We start from the raw sequence: 21,193 nt of genomic DNA, 5'->3' as shown, positions 1-21,193 counted from the left end.
CAGGCCAAAGCCACCAAAAAATAAATCTATGAATAAGGGCAACAAGAGGAGGACCATAAATGTCATAAACATCGAATACGGCTCACCTTAAACATTCCCACATAGTAGTGCGTATCGGAATTTATGAATTTTAGGATGACAAACTTGATTATCCACAAAAATTTCAAAAGGAAGCGTTGTTTGGATATCTTCCACACAAATTGAATCCAATTAAAAGCGGCAACCCAAATCAATTACTTAGGCACAATGAACTCAATAAAAGGAATGAAATAAAGTGCTGCACAAGCACATCCAAGCCCCAAGTAGTAAAGATAAGGTATCAATCCAGCATAGGTATAGTCAAATCCAACAAAACAACGAGATAAAATTCCATAATAAATACATTTGATTCCAGCAAAGAGGAGAAAACCAAGGCCCAGAATAGGTACACATGGTCTCGGGCAAAGGAGCCACAGAAAAAAAGCCAAGCCCCAACAAACCGAGCTCCATCAGGGAACAGGCACCCAAAATCGAGCTCAAGAAAAGGGCAAACCGAGCTCAACACAAGGGGCAAATCAAGTCTAGCAAGTGGTCCAGACAGTAAAGGGGCTCAACCAACGTAAATCACCAAAATGGAGCCCAAATTGAGACCATCAAATGAGCCAAAACAGAGAATATTTCAAGCATAAAATTGATTTTGAAAAGAGCTCAAACCGAGCCCACCAAATGGGTTAAAAATTAATGTAAAATTTTCAACTAAATTCAACCTAGAAGAAGCTAAAGCCGAGCCCAGCATAGAGGCAAAACCGAGTATCATAGAGGCTAAACCGAGCCCAGCAAATGGGCAACACCGAGCAACATATAAACTAAGTCGAGCCCAACACAGAGGCAAAACAAGTGAAAGTATTTCCAACCAACATTTGATGCAAAAGAAGCTAAATTCGACCCCACTAAATGGGCTAAAACAGGGCCACCACACAACATTAAAAGCCAAGATTTACATTCAATATATATGCTTTGAACAGGGACAGGTCGATAGAAAGCAGAAGAGCATAAGTAGGATTTTAAACTTTTATCCAAAGCATGGAAGCAAATTCCCGTATGTAAGAAAAAGATTTGCATTAAGAATGATCCTAAACATGCTTTCTATGCATCTTAAGCAGAAAAGAAAAGGAAATAGCCAATAATATGCTTCATTTCCATATTTCCATGGATTATTCATGCTTAAATCTCAAAACATGGCCAAATCTTGCTTTCTCATGAGATAGGAAGTATTTTTCATGCCATCTGAAATAGTGCCAAATAGAGGATAAAAGGAGAATACCTTTTTAATGCAGATTTAAAGCAAAGCACTAAAATAAATTGAAAGAAACGCCCCACAAAAATCCTTTCCGAAAGCCTCATGCAAATAGCCCCCATGGTTTCTAGCTCCCGGTTCTTTAATCACAAGAGTATCGGCTAACAGAGAGGAAGAAAAACTCTCCTCGAACAACAAATCAGAAAGAAGTAGCTTTCCCCACAGTAATCCTTCCCTTAAGCCTCACGCAAACTTTCCCCACAGTAATCCTTCCCTAACCTCTACGGCTTGTAGCTCACGAATCTTTAACCACAAGAATATCGGCTAACAGAGAGGAAGAAGAACTCCCCTCAGACAGCAAATCAGAAAGAAGTAACTTTCCCTAACAGTAAGAAAATTCCAAGCCTTCTTCTCTCAAAAACCCTACCTTTCTCTCTCAAAAATTTCAACAACCCAACACAGTAGACTAGGAAATCGTTTTATAGGCAGAGAAGAGAAGAAGCCACCAACTACCGTTCCATGGCCGAATAGAACAAGAGGGACAGAATCGACAGAATCGGCCAGCTTATCTCCTTGCGATTGGAGAGCCGAAAAGCCAAAGGGAAGCTCAAGGAGATGAGCCGCGAGCAAGAACGACAAGGAGAGCCGCGTTGATCCACCGTGGATCTAGGGCACACGGAAGAGAGGGAGACGAGCCGCGCGATCGAGCTGATCGAGCTGCCGCGGGATCGAGCTGAACGCATGGCCGAATGAGGGTTTAAGCATGTGGGTAGAGGTGTAAATAGGATTTAGGTTTAATATAATTATAATGTAATGATATTTATATAAAATAAAATATTTAATATTTTGAAAAAAATAAAAAATTTAATGTGTTTTATCCATGCATCAAAACATAACAAAATTGGTATCATTTTTGAGTAATTCTGACGTTCCGTACGTGCTGACGCGGTTTGTTTTGCCGTCGGAGGTTATTTTCACGAATTCATCGATTTGCGTGTCAATTTTCTCGTGCAAAAATATGTCAATATGAGTGTCTTTTCTTACTAAAATTGGTGTCCCAGACGCGTTGGCGTTGTCCATTTTGTCGTCGGAGGTCGTCTGGAGAAGTTCGCATTTTCACCCATCATTTAGACTCAATTGAAGTTCGACTTTGTGCAATTTTATGAATTTTGTGCATTTGATGTGCATATGTGACGATAAAGTCGTGAGGAGATTTTCCTAGGGCTTGAAGTCCTATTAGGAACTTTTCCCTTGAGTCTTCACATAATAGCTTTTAACTGCTCGTACATAAGACGATGATTTTGGACCATAAATGCTAGACATCATAGGAAAATAAGAAATTGTTAGATATTCTGAACGGGTGGGTCTCAATTCTAGTTTTCTAAGGTAGTCAATAGGAACTCCTAGAGCTAGATCTAGGCTCTAGGGAGGAGAATGAAAGACCTCACAAAAATAAGGTCAACATATAGCCTTTGAAAGGAGAATGAAAGACCTCACAAAAATGAGGTCAACATATAGCCTTTGAATAGATATCTTCTACTTTTTCTTGACTAGAAATAGTACTAGTGATGATCTTTTTTGATAGAATTACGTGAAACGACAATTGTTTTGAAATAGTACTAGTGATGATCTTTTTTGATAGAATTGCGTGAAACGACAATTGCTTTTTTTTTTTTAATATAAACAATGAAAGATTCAAAGTTTTTGCACCTTTTGGTTTGTTATGGAGAAAAAATGATGGATTGTCATGTTGTCTTTTTCTACAATGGTCAATGACTTATTAAGGTTCAGTTTAGTCGATTAATAGGCTTGGAATATATTCAGCTGCTACAACCGACAACAGAAGCCCAAAAACCACAAACATCACCGCCCAAAGACAAACATCTAAACCACCTCTTTTCCAAAAGACGAACTGCTAAGGAGTGAATGCATACAATTATGAACCAAGGTAGTCAATTTCTCTTAAATATTAAGGGGAAAATGGCTTGTACTTATCTGTCAAAACCTTGTTTGCAGTGTGTTTAGTTCCATATTCTACACCGCTTTCTTACTTGTGTTGATACAATAGCTATGCTGTGTGAGCTGATCGATTACTGGAAAAAGCATCTGCTAGTAAGTAACTGCAATTTGATCTAACGTACTAATCTCCAGGTCTGGTTATGAGGTGGTAAGTGGTTTTGTTGTTCTTAACTTATCATTCATGCTGGAGGTAATATACCATCAGATTTATTAACTATGTTGATTGTAATCATTTGTATCATCTCTCCTTATTCGTCATGTACTCTGAACAGTGCTAAGAGTTTTGTTATTTATTTGCTTTTTATTCGGCTCCTGTTGTATATTTTTTCTCCTTACAAACATTTATTGTTTATGAGGAAAATAGCAGCTTTAGTCGACAACATTTTTATTCCTTTTCATTGCCTAGTTTATAGTTAAGATGTTTCCATCACTGCTGAAGGGATCTGAGGATTTGCTACTAAAGTTAGTTTTAGATTCTTCTGTCTTATCAAATGAAAAGCTTCTTCAAATCATTGCTATAGCCGGGCATCATGTTTCTATTAAACTCAGGTAATTGTATCATTTCACAGCTTAGACCTTCTCTGTCGGATTGTCTTTCCCCAAATATATGTATGCTATATTCCTTATGTAGAAGTTATGGTTAAGCTGAATGCTTTGTCATAAGGAAGGCTCAATATGGAATGAAAGTAGATGTAACTTGATCTGCCAACCTCTATGTTAGCTAATAAATTTGAAAAGAACTGTCTTATGACCATTGAGAAAAATGTTAATTCTGAATAATTATTTTTTCCGTGCAACAATTCAATGGTGATGGCTTATCTCTTCTCACTAAAGCTTTATTTAGTTTCTTTTAACTTTGCATTCTTATGTGTTATAAATTCTTTTATTCCAACTTTTTGAAATATATGAGTCTGTTTCCTGGTGAATTTCTTAGAAGTCAAATTGGATATCAGATAAGATGCCAGTTACAGATTTCATCAGCTTCTTGCAAGAACTTTATGATTTGGTTCGAGATTTTTCCATTGGTGCCAGCCGTTAAAGATGGTTTCCCCTTTTTGTTGACAAGAGAGAACTTTTGATTTAGGCTTTTTGGTAGGCTATACATACTTGGACTTTATGAGCAATGATTTAGTTTATGATAGAGGAATTACACTACCATTAACTTAGAAAGTTGAAGAGGGTCTTGCAGTCTTGCGTTTGGTATTTATGGTTCTGTTTTATAATTGCAGTCTAAACTTCCTGGTGGAGCTGTTGAATCTGGTGAATCTGCTCTATAGTATCCTCGCTGATATCTGTTGGGAGTAGAAATGGAACCAACTCAAGTGGTGTGATCGGATTGCGGCCATACACAATTTAAACGGCGTGCGCCCTGTAGGCTGGCTTGTTGTTCTTTAATAAGCAAATTCAACTTGGGTAAGAATGAGATCCCATTGTTTGATGTTTTTCCCAATGAAGCATCAAAGAAAATTTTCAAGGCTTCTATTAAAGACTTCGGTCTGTCCATCTGTCTGGAGATGTGCTGCCGAACTAAATTGGAGTTTAGTTCTTAATTTGCTTCAGAGGAGCTGCCGGAAGTGGCTTAATAATTTAACTTCCTAGTGGTTTTGGGTATGTCATGAAGTCTAACAATCTTGCGGAACTACAAATCAACAATATGAGATGCATCTAACATCCGATGGTAGGCCACAAGATGTGCTTATTTTGAGAAACAGTCAACTACGACCATGACAGAGTCCTTATTTTTTTGTTTGCGTGGTAGTACTAGGGCAAAGTCCATGCTGACATCAACCCAAGGTGCTTCAAAAGCTCGTAAAGGTGTGTATAATCCTGTATTTTGGCCCCTTAATTTGGCAATATGACATTTTGCATCGTCAGCTATGTCGCTCCACATCTCGTGTTAGATGCGCTAAAAGAAATGTTCTCATTATAGTGTGTGTTAGTTTTATCCCTGCCAAAGTGGCTAGCCAGTCCGCTATTGTCATTCTTTTGGATGATAGCTTCATGTAGTGAGCATCGGGGAATACATAATTGGTGGTGGCGGAACAATTAGCCGTTCGTTTTGTAAAACTGCTCATTTAGCTTCTCTTGACACTGTTCCCAGATGTCCTGGAAGTCTTCATCGATATCATGTCTTTTATAACTTCAAAAACTACGACGCTTGTCTATAAGGATGTGATCAGAAGGAGACAATGGCTTAGTTCGTCTGTGATGCGATTCTAGTTTCTGGCTTTGTGCTTGAATATGAATTGGAAGTACGCTAAAAATTTTACCAGGGTTGTGTGGTGCCCTTTGAGCTTATTCTGATTTTTTAGAAATTTTAAAGCTTCTTGATTCGTGAAGAGGGTGAACTCCGTGATGCGTAGGTAATGATTCTGGTGTTCTAGAGCTCTAACAATGACATAGAATTGTTTGTCGTAGGTGGCATATTTTCTTCGAGCCTTATTTAGTTTTTCACTAAAATAGGCTATGGGGTGACCACCTTGACTTAGTACAATGCCGATACCTACGCCGAAAGTGTCACACTCAACTTGATTGGTTGGTTTAAATCAGGTAAGGCAAGAACTGGGGTTCGAGTGTCCTTTTCCTTCAATATGTGGAAGCTGGTTTGCGCTGTGACCAATAATGTGAATTCTTTTCGTTTTAATAGCTCAGGGAGAGGGGCGGTGATAGTGCTAAAGTTGCGAACAAATCTTCGATAGAAAGAGGCTAGCCCCAAAATTGTCGAAGCTCGGTAGAAGATTCAGCTTACGATTGCTTTGATTTTTGTTGGGTCCATTTGTATTCCCATGCTTGACACAATGTAGCCCAAAAAACCGATTTGGTTTGTGAGGAAGTGACACTTCTTGGAATTGGCATAAAATTAGTTGGATCGTAAGATCTTGAATACCGCCCTTAGGTGCTGCAGGTGGTCTTTTTTCGGATTTACTGTAAATAAAAATATCATTGAAGTAGACCACCACGAATCTTCCAATATGAGCTCGAAAGGCTTGATTCTTTATGCGCTTGAAGGTGTTGGGCGCATTGGGCATGCTGAAAGGTATGATTGTCTATTCATAAAGGCCGTCTCGTGCTTGAAGGCGGTATTCCATTTGTCTCTCGGTCGCATTTTGATCTGATAATAGCCGTAGGTTAATTTTGATGCGATAATAGCCGTAGGTTAACATTCGCCTCTCGGTCGTATTTTAAACTCCGTAGGTTAATTTTGGAGAAGATGGTGGCGCTGTACAATTGATCCAAGAGATCGTCGAGGCGTGGTATGAGAAAGCGATATTTGATTGTAATATTATTGATGGCACGGTTGGGTACGATGAGGACAGGGATAACACTTTGATTGGTGCTTTCGCGTACTAATCCTCTCTTAACAAGATCTTGCACGTAATCTACAAGTCGTAATCGGTAGGTGGGTCTATTTGGTAGAATCAACCCTGATATGAGGTCAATTACATGCTGGATGTCCCGTTGTGGGGGTAATTCATCTGAGAGATTGTTGGTTATGATGTCTTCGAAATGGTGTAGGAGTGGTTGGAGTTGTGTGGGTATCTCATTATTCGTGCCAGTACCTTCTCGGTGGACCAAAGCGGCGCATTGTAGGCAGATTGATGGAAGGTAGCCTGTGAGATTAATGCGTCTTTGGTGTCGGTCGTGGGTCGCACATCTTTTACAGGCAATAACATAATGAATTTTCCATATGAGAGATCGTTGGTTATGATGTCTTCGAAATGGTGTAGGAGTGGTTGGAGTTGTGTGGGTATCTCATTATTCGTGCCAATACCTTCTCGGAGGACCAGAGCGGCGCATTGTAGGCAGATTGATGGAAGGTGGCCTGCGAGATTAATGCGCCTTTGGTATCGATCGTGGGTCGCACATCTTTTACAGGCAATAACATAATGAATTTCCATTTGTCTTGAATATGTAGGTATTTTTGAAGCTGTCGTGATGCATTTTTTGGTTGAATTGCCATGGTTCTCCCAGAAGAATGTGACATGCGTACATCACACCAAACTTGCTCTTGTAGTTGATTGTTAATGGAGAATTCAACTAAGCATTGTTGATCGATGCGAATCTCGTTCCCATTTTTGTGCCCGATGAGAGAGTAGGATCGTGGGTGTTTTGTGTGGCTAAAACTAGCTTATTGACCATTAGGTTGGATACTACTTTTCCGCAGCTCCCGTCATCAATGATTAGACTACAGATTTTGGCCTTAACGGTGCATGTGGTGTTAAAGATGCTGTGTCATAGCCAGGACAAATCTCTATCGACTTCTACGTTGACGCCTTCTTCAGTAAAATGACAAAGCCGATGGTGGGGCAATTGACACCGATGTGGTCGTACCCGTGGTACCGAAATCTTTTTCATGCACGAACAATTTTGGAGGAAATTCCTCTTTAGGCTTCCGTGCTGATCGGGGTGTTTTTTTTGTTTCTTGGGAGTGACTTGCTAGCTTCAATCGTGATTTTTTTGGTAGGTGTTTTTTTAGGGGACTTTTTGACTGCGAGTGGAAGGAGTTTTGAGATTTGGCTTGCTTGCTATCATTCTACTTTTGAGACGAGACTTTATACATATTTTAGTGTCCAGTATGGCTGGATTTATACATTGTTGCTAATGGCAGGTTTTACATCTCCGAGATTGCGGGCGATTGTGTGCTTCTCTTGCTCGACTAGGTCGCACTTCATCTGTAGGTGATTGAATTGTGGCGTGAATTCCTCGACCGATTGGTCATACTATTGTAGGTTGTGGAGCCAAAGGAACATGTCCTGGTGATAGTGGGGTGGAAGGTATTTCTTTTGCATTGCTTTCTTCATTTTGGCCCACTTAGTGATCTTGTCGTCCCCGCCGCGTTGCCGTTGCCGTTGCCGTTGCCGTTGTCGTTGCAAGCCATAATGTAGAGTTTCTCTTTAGTTTGATAGTGACAAGCTCAACTCTTTTGTCCTCGGGAACCTTTTTGTAATAAAAAATGTGCTCCATTGCTTGTAACTAGTCGATGAAGCCATCGGGGTTCATACTTCCGTCGAATTTCGGAAGGTCGGTTCTGATGCCAAAATCTTGATCGATGCTAAACATGGCCTCCTCGCGTGGTCTCCTTTGATAGTAAATGCCAAAGCGGCGTGGTCTTCTATGGTCTCTGTACCAGTGAGTTCATACTGGCACGTGTCCTTAGTTTTATCAACAGTTCATGATGTATCGGTCAAAAAGATGGACGGTATCTCGGTCTAGCTTTGACGGGAGAGTGAAGGTACTGTACTTTTGTGGGGGTGATAGTCTGTCATTCTGAGTCCCAAACGAAGTTTGGCGTGTAATCGGACTGGAACAACTGGAGTCTGTCGGTTTCCTAAACGGAACTTGGCAGGAACCTTGGATGTATCATCTTATTAAAACTTGTGGCGCGACTTTTCTTTTTTAAAAATTTCTCTTTTCATTTTTTATGAAACCGCACACCCCATGTGCAAGATCTGGGTGATTGAGCATTTCTCTTTTCAGGGAAGTGTCTCAAACACAGAGTGAATCCTTGAGACAAATAGACTGCTCTTTTTCTTTCTGTCGGAAAAGAGATCGAGATGTACTGTTAGCAATCTTATGAACATCTTTCTCGTCTTGAGCGGCGGACAATGGGTAGAACTTGCTTCCTTCTGAAAGGAAACTGTCCTGAGGAAGCTCCATTTCCTTAAGCTCATCAACCTTTTTTTTGTCAATTTTGTTCTTTTCCTTCTTTACGGAGCAACTTCTATTCCTTCGCTGAGCGCGGATCAGTAACGCAGACTTAGAGCTGTGCCCAATCTCGAATATGGATGATGGTGAAACATATTCTTCCTCTTCGAGGATCTTCTTTCCTTTGCAGTCAATTTCTTCCTTGGTTTCAACGGCAGGATAGACCACAATGGACTTCAAAGTCCTACTAATAGTAGAAACTTTCTCAGATAAAGTTTTCTTAAGTAGAGGGAACTCCTGGTGGGATTTCTGATTGAATTCAATCGGCGGTTCTATAACCTCAGTGGCAATTGTCTTCATCATGGTGTGAGGTAAGTTACCAAGCACTGCCTCAATTTCGTCGAATCCAGACCCAAATTTGATTGATCCTTGGTAGCGAGAAACCGTGTCAGTTGGAAAGTCGAGTCCTCCGATAAACGAAAAGACTAACTTTGGGGCATCCATTATTGTGATTTTGTAATTTTGAAGAAGCGTAAAATATCATCTTGATTTGTCTTTTAGAACCCGACCCATTATGTAAACTATGAATTTTGCTTAAGTTTTAATTGCAATGGACAAATGTCATGGGAAAAGTTGGTTTTGATTTTTTTTGTTGAGAGGTTTAATGTCGAGTTATTTGTCATGTTATTTTTTTGTCATTTTCGGGATTTAGAATCTAAAGATATGTTCATTACGAACAGTCCTAGAATCGGAGACAAGTCGGTTATATCTTGCCCAAGGTTGAAATGAGCAATATATACCAATGAGAGGAGGGTAATTAGCCTACACAAAGCATATTACCCTAATCACAAGAACAATTTTATTAGTAGGAGATGGGGAGAGAAAGGTCCCCAACGTAGTTGCCAAACTCTTGGTGTCGTTCTTCGTGCCCCGAAGATCTTCATCTCGTCGTTTGCTATTTGACGTCGTCGTTGTTGTTGAGGAGTCACCAATTTGTTTTCTTTTATGTTGCCCTTTTTTTCCAAACATTTCTCTATCTTAGATCATGTCGGTAAACTAAGAGGTGAAATTGGAGGACTGAGGCAGGCAATAACATAAACAAATAAAAGAGGGTACGAGAAGGCTTTATAAAGTGAATTTTCGCATTGTTAGTTTCAGAACATAACACCAAAAACGAGATCAACTCGGTATGCTTTAAAGACATAACGAAAGCTAACTACTAGAGAATTCAGGTTGATGTACTTGTTCTAGAGTTCACATTTAGCTTAGGGACAATTCCCTATAGTTAATTATATTTTTAAGTTGTCAAAACTAAAACTACCAATTTAGGTTATAATTTCTTTTTAAAAAAGTTCAAATATTGTTGTCAAACAAAATAATGTAAAACTCTTATTCTAAGGGTAGCAGATTCCTAAAGATTCTGAACTATCCTAGAATTTTGTTTTGTCGTTGATGGTTTAGTTGAGTTTCATCCTTTTACCCTAGGTTTTAAATATCCGTCACTGTAGAAGAGAGTTAGCACACCCAAATACATGCAAATTAAATCTTAGATGACTTCCATCTTTTGTCTTCAGCAGCCTTGCAAAACAAAGTTAGCCTGGAACAATTATGGTTTAATTGGTTGATTGTTATTATGATTATTATTATTGTTTAGACAAACCAGTTAAGATGTCATGCCTTTCCATCTTCTCTGGGTTGTCGGGTTCCCTGATCTGCTTAGTCTGTGAGGTGGTCAAAATTTTTTGGACCGGAAGATTCTTGTCAGCAATCATGAGTTGCGTCGTAGACCCGGGTATCTGTGGTTCAAGTTGCATTCAATGATCTTTGTTCATGAGAATTTCATTTATGTTTTAATGCTTTTTTTGGATTTTAAGGGTTGAAGATTTTTGGTTGCTCAAGACTTATTAGCCGATTAATAATTTTTTTTTGTTGTCATTTTATTTTATTTTTAGTTGTTTGGGATGACCTAGTCAATATCCCATGATTCTGTCGACTCGGGGTCATTGGGGCTTGCGGTTTGATTAGTCACGAGTGGCTGAAAGATATTTTATTAGCAGCTATGGGTTGCCTCCTTTGAATTATCTTCTCAAACTAAGTTGCATTTTTTTGTTTAAGTTTTAATATCTTTTAGGGGGAATTCTACGTCATGTTATTTAGGTTGGTTGGTACTTTTGCCCAAATTGTCTTTGATTGAGGCTAAGTGTGCTTTTGTTCTCGTATGAGAAGTCAAACCCTGCGTAACCTATAGTCACCTAGATCTAGGCTAATTTTAGATTAGTCAAGTTGGTTTGAACCAATCTAAGAGGAGTCTCTAAGTAATCCGAGTTAGCCTACATTAGGCTGAATGTCCCTCGAATTATCTAAAAAGTTGTTTAAATCGACCAAAGTTTAATAGGATTGATCCAGATTGACTTCGCTTGATTGGGGTCAAACTAGTCTTACTTGGTTTATATTGACTTAAAATAAACCAAGATAGACCAGTTAACTTGGGATGAAACAAAATTGAGCTGGGCTGATCCAAGTTTGAATCCTTTTGGTCAAATAAAATTGAAGTTAAATTAGACTTGGATATAGTCTAAGTTTGTTTAGGCTTTAGTTGTCTGTTTAAGTCTAACTTAAGTTGGACTTAAATTAAACTTTGATTAAACTGTGGTGAAGCTTAAGTCAAGCTTGAATTTGAGATTTAGGTCAGTTAATCAGAATTTATTCCAATTATCCCTAAGAATTTTTTTTTTGTGTTAACCTGAGTTAGATCAGGTTGTCCCAACAAATTGAGTTGATTTTGGGTTAGCTCGTGTTAGGTCGGGCTGACCCGGAGATTGGGTTGATTCAAGTTAAATCGGGTTGGTCTAATGGTTTAGTTGGATTTGGGTTAACTTCAGTTATGTGGAGTTGACCCGGTGATTTAGTTGAAATTGGGTTAACTCGAGTAAGATCAGGTTGACCCGGAAGTTTTGAGTTTTTTTGGTTTTTCTCAAGTTCGGTCGGGTTGACTCGATGATTTAATTGAATTTGAGTCAACTTGAGTGGTCAGGTTGACCCAGCAATTCAGCTGAATTTTGAGCTGAATTTAGGTTAATCCGGAAGTTTGAGTTGTTTTGGGTTTTCTCGAGTGAGGTCGAGTTGACTTGGAGATTCAGTAGAATAGAGTATAAGCTAATGTTAGACTCAAGAGAACTTAAGTCCGAGTTAGGTTGGATTTAGCTTAGGTCTAGGTTAAATTAGACCTAAGGAGGTTCAGTTTGAACTAAGTCTAAGTTATATTAGACTTAGGTTATGTCTAGTTGGGCTTGACCTAAGAAGAGATTCAATTTGAACTAACTCTAAGTTAGGTTAGACTTAAGGCTAGGCCTAGGTTAGGCTAGATCTAAGAAAATGTTCAATTTGAAACTAGTTTAAGTTAGGTTAGACTTAGGTTAGGTCTAGGTTGGGTTAGACCTAAGGGGATTCAGTTGAAATAATTCTAGGTTAGGTTAGGTCTAGGTTGAGCTAAACCTTAGGATTTGGGTTAGGTTTAAGATGAGTTAGACCTAAAAGTTAGGTTAGATCAAAGATGAGTTAGACCTAGAAGTTTGGTTAGGTTTAGGTCTAAGATGTGTTAGACCTATAGTTTAGGTTAGGTCCAATTTGGGTTAGACCTAGGGTTAGGTTAGGTCTAAGATGAGTTAGGCGTAAAATTTAGGTTAGGCCCAGTTTGGGTTGGACCTAAAGCTAGCGTTAGGTCTAAGATGAGTTAGCCCTAAAGGGTTGGTTGGGTCCAATTTTGGTTAAACCTAATATTAGTGTTAGGTCTAATGTTGATTAGACCTAAGGGATGATGTCAAGTCAATTTGGGTTGGACCTAAGATTTAGGGTTTATGTCTAATGTTGGTTAGACCTAAGAGATGAAGTTAGGTTCGATTTGGGTTTGACCTAAGATTTAGGGTTTAGGTCAATGTTGGTTAGGCCTGAGGATGACGTCAGGTTCAATTTAGGTTGGACTTATGATTTAGGGTTTAGATCTAATGTTGATTTAATCTAAGGGATAGGGTTTGAATTAAGTTTAATTTGCGTTAGCCCTAGTAGGGTTCAAAATTATGCTAAGTTTAAGGTGGGTTAAACTTGGAGATAAAGTTAAGTCTAAATTGGGTTAAACCCAAAGGGTCTTAGGTTAGGCATGAACGAAGCCAAATCTGACTAGGACTCAGACTTGACCTCATTTGCATGGGTTCCAACTGTGGGTTTACGTAGGTCTAGATTGAATCAGACCCAACCCAAGCTCATACACAAATTGAGCTAACCCTAAGTCATTAAGGGTATGTCATAGTAAAGGGGCTAACCATGTTGTCAAGCCCTTAAGACTTTGCTAGATTAGGCTCCTAAGCATGGATTAATGATTTGAATTTAGTTTGAGGAACATATTGGGCCAAAGTGTAATTTTTTATTTTTACATTTTTACCCTCACCCTCCTAAGTTTCATTTTAGGACTTTTAAAGGTCGGAATCATCATTTAAGATTTTATTTTATTGTTCTAATTTTCCTAGTTAAATTCCATTATTAATTTTGAATTTTTTGATTTTTTATATTTATTTTTGAAAATAATTATAAATTTGGCTGATTTTTTATAATTATTTTTGAAAATAATTATAAATTTGGCAAGAAATTGATCATTTCATTATTAGGGAGGTCCTCTGACCTTGAAAAAATCAGGAAATATTCCCGACGGTAGAGAGAAAGGTCTCTGAAATTTTTTTATTTTTTGGATTTATTATAATTTATTTATTTTTTAAATTTTTTTATTATTTTTCTCTCTGTTCAGGAATATTTTAATTTAATTTTGTGATTTTTGTATACAAGTTATGAATTTTTGAAGTTTTATTTAATTTTATGAATTTATTTATTTCGGAAAAACATTTTTTCCAACTTATCCACTTGGCGCTGCATCATCTCTCGTACGCTCCAAACTCATACGCGACGTCTTTTGGTTGGGCGCGCTTTCCACGTGGACAATTGAGGAGGCGTTGATCCGAAGCGTTCTCCCTTCGCGGTTCTGTGGTTCGATCTAATCTCTGTCGTCAATTTCTATTATATGGAAATTGACATATCTGTTCATCGTCCCCACGAGACAATACATTGAGGAGTGTCCGTTCATCGTCCCTTCAAGCCTCTCTCCAGAACTCCCCACACTCTCTAGTAGTCTAGATCAGTGTTGCCTTGCTCTTTAGATAATGCAGTCAACAAAATTTCTTTTTATAAAATTTGAAAGTTTGAAAGCTCAAATAATTATCATTTTGTGTAGGATTGGGCTAAAATATATGGCTCTTGGAATTCTCTTTAAAAACTCTTGAAAATTTGATAAATTTTCAAAATTCTCTCCCCTGCAAGCTGTTTCGCCGCTGGCGACCCCTCCTGCAGTCGTCAAACTCTCTGAAATCAAACATTACATACCTCCCCCTTCTATGAGACAACCTTGATCATCGATTCAATCTCAAGGTTCCTGATCTGTTCCTAGCACATAACTTTATATCCATTTGCGTGCTTTGCCAGGCTTAATCTCTTTGCCTAGGCTATGCTTGTTGTTCTTTCCATGATGAAGGTGCCTTGCCTCTTCTAGGAGCTTGTTGGCATAACCATTTTTTCGATAATGTATCCTTATCTGGTTTTTTTTCTCCCAAATTGAGGAGAAAGGTTGATGTTTGTGATCGCCAGCTTCGTGATAAGTGAGATTCAATATGTTTCGTTCTGTCTAAAATCATTTCTCCTTTGCTGTCTACATCGAAAATCTAAAGGGAAATGATTGGTTTGAGAAGCAAATGATGGGGATGCTTAGCATCTTCTGTTCTCCGTGGATGGATTTGTTTCATGGTGGACTGCAGTTCCAGGCATAACACCATTTTTTTTCTCGGCTTCCAAGGTGCCATTTCAGTAGAATTTCTTCATTTTTGGAGGAGCTCCGTAAGAAGCGTAAGTTGTAGAGTAAACTCCTTGCAGGATTCTTTCTACATGCAAGTTCTTCATTGGAACTCTTTAGTCCAGCTGAAGAAAATTTAGTGGCGGATCCCTTTCCACCGGGTTCTCTACAGATTTCTTCACTAGAACTCTCCTGTTCAGCAACAACTATTAAAGATGTTACATGTTTTTGGAGTTATTTTTTTTTATTTTCGTTGCGTATTTATTACATAATTGCATTATTGCATCAATTAAATCATATTAAAATAATTTTAATATTTATTTTGTCATATAGTTTAACCCGCATTCATCTCCGATTATATCGTTGAACATTGAGTCTCTCATTCTTTTGGTTCGATAGCCGATCCAAATCTCACAACCTTAAACGAAAGATTTCTATGATTCACTTGCATAAGAATTCACACAAGCATAATATAGGATTTCCTCGCTTCTGTTTGGCCATGTTAGAGATTTCTGATAGTGATTTATTTTTTCTTAATTTAAATTTAATAAGATGATTGTATATATACTAAATTAGTTAAAATTTTTTGTGTTTACTAGCTCTTTGATTTTTTTCTCGTGTTTCAATTTTATTTTCCAATTCAATTGAGTTGGGTTTTCGGACGAATATTGAGGTGAACAATACTACACGTGAAAAATTCTTTTCTCCCTTATTTTTCAGCTTTGTCTATTTGTTTACCATTTTCCATATCTTCAAGTCTTATTGACAGACAATTGCGTTTTGCAAGCATTTAGTTTACCATGCATACATTTCTCTTTCATGCGTAGCTAGTTTTCATTTAAACTCAGCTATTTTTCTTTGTAATTGTATGTGTTGGTGATGTAAAGTTATTGATTTGTTTTCTCATTGTTAATAAGCGATAAAGTTTAAGTTTTAAATTAAAATGGTGGCGGTGATCTTTTTTCCTTCTGAATAAAGGAATATATTCACTGTTTTCGTCAATATACTATTTCCCCTTCGTTCTAGTGTAAGCTAGCTTAACAGGAACAAAAGTTAGTATAAGTGGGAAAGTGTTTTCGTGATTTTTCTGTGTACATGTAAAAGATGTAGAGAGAGTTTTCAAGTATGTCTGAAGAAATTCCTTACCCAACTATATATCAAGTTTTATATTACTTTTCTTTTAGTATGTTTATTTCTCTGACCCAACATTTTGGTAATATTTCTGTATTTATTCTTGAACAGTGATGTTTACCCATTCCTGGAGAAAATGTGCTTGTTAGGCACACGCGTTGAATCTAAATTTGCTGTTCAGGCAATTTCCTCATTAATTGATTCTTCTGAAGATCTTACATTCTCCAATTTATGCCAGGTATGGGGCAGTAAGCAATTTCTCACTAGTTAACGGGAGTCTTTAGTTTTTTCCTTAATTATTTTTAGTTGAAAACTCTTATCTATGCTGGTTTTCCTTATAACATTTTCTTTGAAACCATACCTTTGAATTGTTTTCTTGATGATCTGTGTGCTTCTGTAATTAACGTGTATTTGCATGAAAAAATGTGCATAAATCTAAAAATAACTCTATCCTTTTTTTCCCTTATGATTCATATAGCTCTTGTTGTACAATTATTCAATATGTTGATGAAGCCAAGTAGTTATATCTTTCTTCAAGTGACAGGATTTTAAGAAAAAAAGGTATATTTGACTTTGCGAAATAGCTGAAACAGTTCATCTATTTGCTTTATGTAGCGCTTTTTAACCGTTAAATTGCACTGTTAGTTTATGAATTTTTCAATTTTGCTTATGTATTGGTGTTTTTTTTTTTTGAAAATTTGTGAACTTTCTTTTTGTTGCTGTTATCTTTTTTCTTGTATCGATTCAGATTAGTTGCCATGCATCTAAAGTCACTAAGTATAACATGGTTTATATTTGCAAAACTAAGAGAAAAAAATATATGGTCTCTGCCATGGATAATGCTTTGTTTTCTGTGCTATTTCAAAAGATATAAATCTCCCAAATAATCATTTATAAACTGCTTGGATTTTATTTGGTAAATGATTTTCAACTACTATAATTTTTAACAATATGGAACACACTTTAAATTTGTGCGGAATGTTTGAAAACCACCATAGAGTAGTTTGTCCATTTTTATAAGGATAGTGGGATCCTTTTTCGTATTCAAATGGACCTGTTGGGAGTTTGAAGTTCTTTTGTTTTTTTTTCTCTCTGTGTTTGCGGAGAACTTCATGACGCAATGGAGAAAAAAGAATTCATGTAGCCGACCCCACTTAGTGGGATTAAGGCTTTGTTGTTGTTGTTGTTGCTGCTGCGGAGAATTTCGATCTTGAATAATATTTTCTTTCTTGAGTTGATTTTCATAAACTTCAATATACTGGCTGAAATAATAAAACAATACTAACATAAAAATATCATGTGATGATACAGTTTGGGGTAATTTATGGTTTTTGACTTTTATGACCCCTTGGATTTTTTTGCAGAAGGAAGTTATTGCACTGGAAGTGCGAAGTTGGAGTGAATAAAACTGTTGGGAGGAAGCGGGCTTGGGAGGGGGAAAAAGGGCATTGTGAAATATAAAGAAATTGTGAAATTGAAACTAAATTTCATGTCTTCCATCCAAAACTTTAGGTTCATTTTTTAGAAACTAACAGCACTTAAATGTATTTGTAAAGAAAGATTTATTAAATGCTACAACTTTATTTTTGAATAGAATGCCCAAACAAGTTTAAAAGAAAATTCAAATATTATCGATGACATTAGTCCATTAATAAAGCCAGTAAACGAACAACTTAGTCCTATTGTTGATGCTAGACATATCTGTCATGATATAACTCGAGAGCGTGGAATACCAAGGTGCCAATGGAAGGTCGGACGAAGGAAACTGACTATCTATCATGTCATATATAAAATTGTCATTCTATTACACAATTTTGAGCTACAAGTATTCGTTTATATTTAAGACTTTTACAGTTATAAAAAACTAAAGTTTAAATAGTAGTAAGTACTCCATGAGCTCCTCGATGGCTGTACTTAGTTCATAGGATCCATCTATTCTAAAGTAGGTTTTCTTGAATAACATTAGTAGCTAAATATATGAGTTATAATAAGTAGATAAAGTATTTTTAAATTATAATAATTCTCATTTTAAAATTATTTTGTAAAACACATTTAGTAGTAAAAATACTTTAACCAATAAAAATGAGGCATTTAAGAAATAAGTTTTTTGGTTAATTTTAGTATTTAACTACAATATCAGTTAATAGGGTTCACCGTCCAAACACAAATGTTTGCGTTTAACATTTTCCAAAACTCTTTAATTAGGTGGGCAACCATTTTAATTTTTATTTATATTTCTATTTTTATTTTCATTTAACGTGCACAAGTACATTGCCTCACGCGTTAATACCATCTAAGGGCAACTCCACATGCATGCATATACTTTATTCGTTTTATGTGTCTTTTATTTGACATTTAAAAAAGAAACATAAAATTTTTATTTTAAATAAAGGTGCTCAGGATAGTAGAAACAGTTGCAAGTAATTTTGGAAGTAAAAAAAAAAAAAAAACTATTGTAAAATAAAAAACTATGTACCTATTCAGTGCAGTCAGTTGCCCTTTCCTCGGATTAAGATTGGTCCCGCAAATCACCTATAATAATAATTTATATTTGATTAATTTAATTTTCTCACTCTGTTTATGTTACTATTATAATATGTTTTTAATAAAAGAAGTGACAAATTGTTAGAGGTAATTACAAAGAGGTGTAGTTAATTTTTACTGATAAATAATTATTTAACATTTATTAATTAAGTACTTATTGTATTGGCCTATTTGACTTTAGTTACCCTTTAATTTCCCTGATGTATCATACATTAATATGTGAAATTTTCTCTTCACTTATCATTCATAGAATTGTTTTAGATGACCTTCCTAAGTTTCTCATCAACTTAGGGTTTAGGATTCTGAAATGTATAATTACTTTAGCATCAATTAATTAAGAAAATAACATTTAAATATTACAATCGGACTTCCTACCTTAATTTTCCTCTCCCTTTTTGTGCTTTAACCTTCTCAACAAATTACCTAAATAAATTTTAGTGAAATTTTATTAATTTCAATATAGAGTTTACTAAAATTTATAACCTAATTTTTGAAAAGTCATAAAATACTAAGATAACCTAATTTTTAGTTTCAAACTCTTACTTAAAGCTGAATAAATAATTATTTAACATTAATTTCCGTTCTCTTTTCTGCCTTTTTCTATTTCTACACATGGAAACAAAAGTATCGGTTGATCTCTCTCGACTAAGGAAAACAGACGCCGATAGAGGAAAAAATCACACGCATTGCTTTCTTCCCCTTTTTTTTATCGATTAGGGCTCAATTCCCCTTGAATGGAATTTATAGGCGTTAGATTGAACTTAGTCGAGCATCTCTCAGGCTTGCAAAAAGTTTTCGCGAGCTATTCTCTGCTTTCTAAGCTCGTATCTCGGGACCAAGCATTTTTGCATTTGGAAAGCTTTTTCTTGAGCTGCTCATGCCTTTCCCGAGCGTGGAAATGTTGCTAGTTCTTCCTCTTTTCTTACATGCGGTTTGTGAACCATGCAAGAAGGTTTGCCGCTTGAACCCTCTGCTTCGCTGCTTTGACTTCTCCTTCTCCTTCTCCTTCTCCATTTCCATTTCTCATCCTCTTCCTCTTTCCCACTATCTTTCGCTCTCTTTCTCGCTCTCTTCTTTAATGTGGTCGAATGAGAGGAAACGAGGGAATAACCTTGTCTTAGATCACCCGCAGGCAGTGTAGCAGGAGCTTCCTTGATTGCCACATGCGGTGCAAATGTTGCATAGGTGATCTCATTTTCTTTAATTAATCAAGTTATTATTACAACATGTATTAATAAGTTGAGTGACATCGTCATGCTTGATGATTGGTGTAGTCTAAATTGACGTACCATATAATCTTGTCTTATTGAGGCGGCTTGATTTTCACATTTACCTGCTTAAATTTTTTTGTCCCATGAGGACAATATTTTTATTTCTGGTGGTCGAAATGAGACTTTTAGGATTAACGTGAAAAAATCAAGATGGATTTTATGATTCTAGGTCATTGTCAAAAACTTATATTATAAAGGGAAAGATACATTATGATCAAGTAAGGATTACAACCACTTAAAGTAAAAAAAAAAAAAGTAAAGAAAAAGCTAAGTAGATCTAGCCAAAGGTAAGTCTCGTAAATCCTCATGTAAGAAACTTTGAAGTTTCCGTGGTTATGTATAACCTATATAAATAGAATTAGACTCAGCTCCCCAACGTGCTAAGTCTGCATGCTTATTTGATTCTCTGAATGTATGTGGCCAAGCTATAATAAAGTTTGGTATCAAAGCTTCTATTCTCTTTTAAATGATTGCACAGTGTCATTGGCAGCTATGATTATTAGAACATATAAGAAGATTGGTGACCGAGTCAGTCTCAATTTGAATGTGAAAAAGTTTCAATTTCTGGGCAATTAGCAGATTGTAAATGATTGTAAGTGATACCGGAGTTATCCCAAACCACGACTCAAACGACATATTTTATTGCTGCAATTGAGAATGTACAGCTCTTTGATGAAAGAAACAATACAAGCATGTAAACAATGATACAATGCGCGACGACTCAACAAGTAATAGAATGAGCAATGTAAAAGACAAACTTTCCTTGATGACGCTAGATGGTGACCGAGAACACATCAGAAGGATTGGGAAAGGTTTGTGACAGCTAGAAGGACGTTGGATGAAACGTTAGCACTGGAGGGCGACAGAGAGAGTATGGAAGGTGGTCAACGAAGACTGGAGGGACACTGAAAGGGATCTAACGGATTGAAAGCCTGATGGAGGAGGCTAGGAGGTGCATCAGTTGTGGGAGGTGACGCAGGACGGTTGATGTGGCGACCTGAAAGGTGGGTGTGGCTTGTCTGTGTTGCTGTAGGGAACTTGGAGGGTTGGTCAGCATGCTGAAGGAGGCTGGGAGGTGCGGCAGTAGTAGGATGTGATGCAGGGAGGAAGGAATGAAGTAGAGATACACACCATCTCGGGCGAGATACAACCGTAAAACCACTCGCTACTGGATACAACCTCGAAGAGGGAATGCCGGGAAGGTACACCTGAAATTAGAAATCATCAAAATAACTGATTAGACCTATGAAAAGTACATGCGTAAATAGAGAAGGAATGGAGAGAACAAAGTCAAGATCTTAGGAAAGAAAGAAGGTAAAAAATGGAAGTGATTGCAACGACTAGGAGAGGAGGCAGAAAAATAGGGCACACGTTGAGCAGAGTGAATCGCGCTCTGGAGAAGAGGGGGTTGGGGGG

General features: G+C 37.0%; 1 protein-coding gene across 4 annotated transcripts in view; it reads left to right on the top strand.

Moving 5' to 3' along the window:
* LOC110023438 (sister chromatid cohesion protein PDS5 homolog B) overlaps window positions 1–21,193 on the top strand; it is a 171,446-nt gene that overhangs the window by 73,808 nt on the left and 76,445 nt on the right. For all 4 annotated transcript variants that reach the window (XM_020722879.1, XM_020722887.1, XM_020722862.1 and 1 more), the window contains 2 exons: window positions 3,702–3,844; window positions 16,074–16,200. In XM_020722879.1, coding sequence (XP_020578538.1) covers window positions 3,702–3,844; window positions 16,074–16,200 — 270 coding nt within the window. The remainder of the gene's footprint in view (window positions 1–3,701; window positions 3,845–16,073; window positions 16,201–21,193) is intronic.

This window comes from Phalaenopsis equestris, unplaced genomic scaffold (genome assembly GCF_001263595.1).
Source record: "Phalaenopsis equestris unplaced genomic scaffold, ASM126359v1 Scaffold000002, whole genome shotgun sequence".
In the NCBI taxonomy this organism is placed as follows: Eukaryota; Viridiplantae; Streptophyta; class Magnoliopsida; order Asparagales; family Orchidaceae; genus Phalaenopsis; species Phalaenopsis equestris.
The sequence above is the reverse complement of the archived record's forward strand: the minus strand, read 5'-3'. Positions and strand labels throughout refer to the sequence as shown.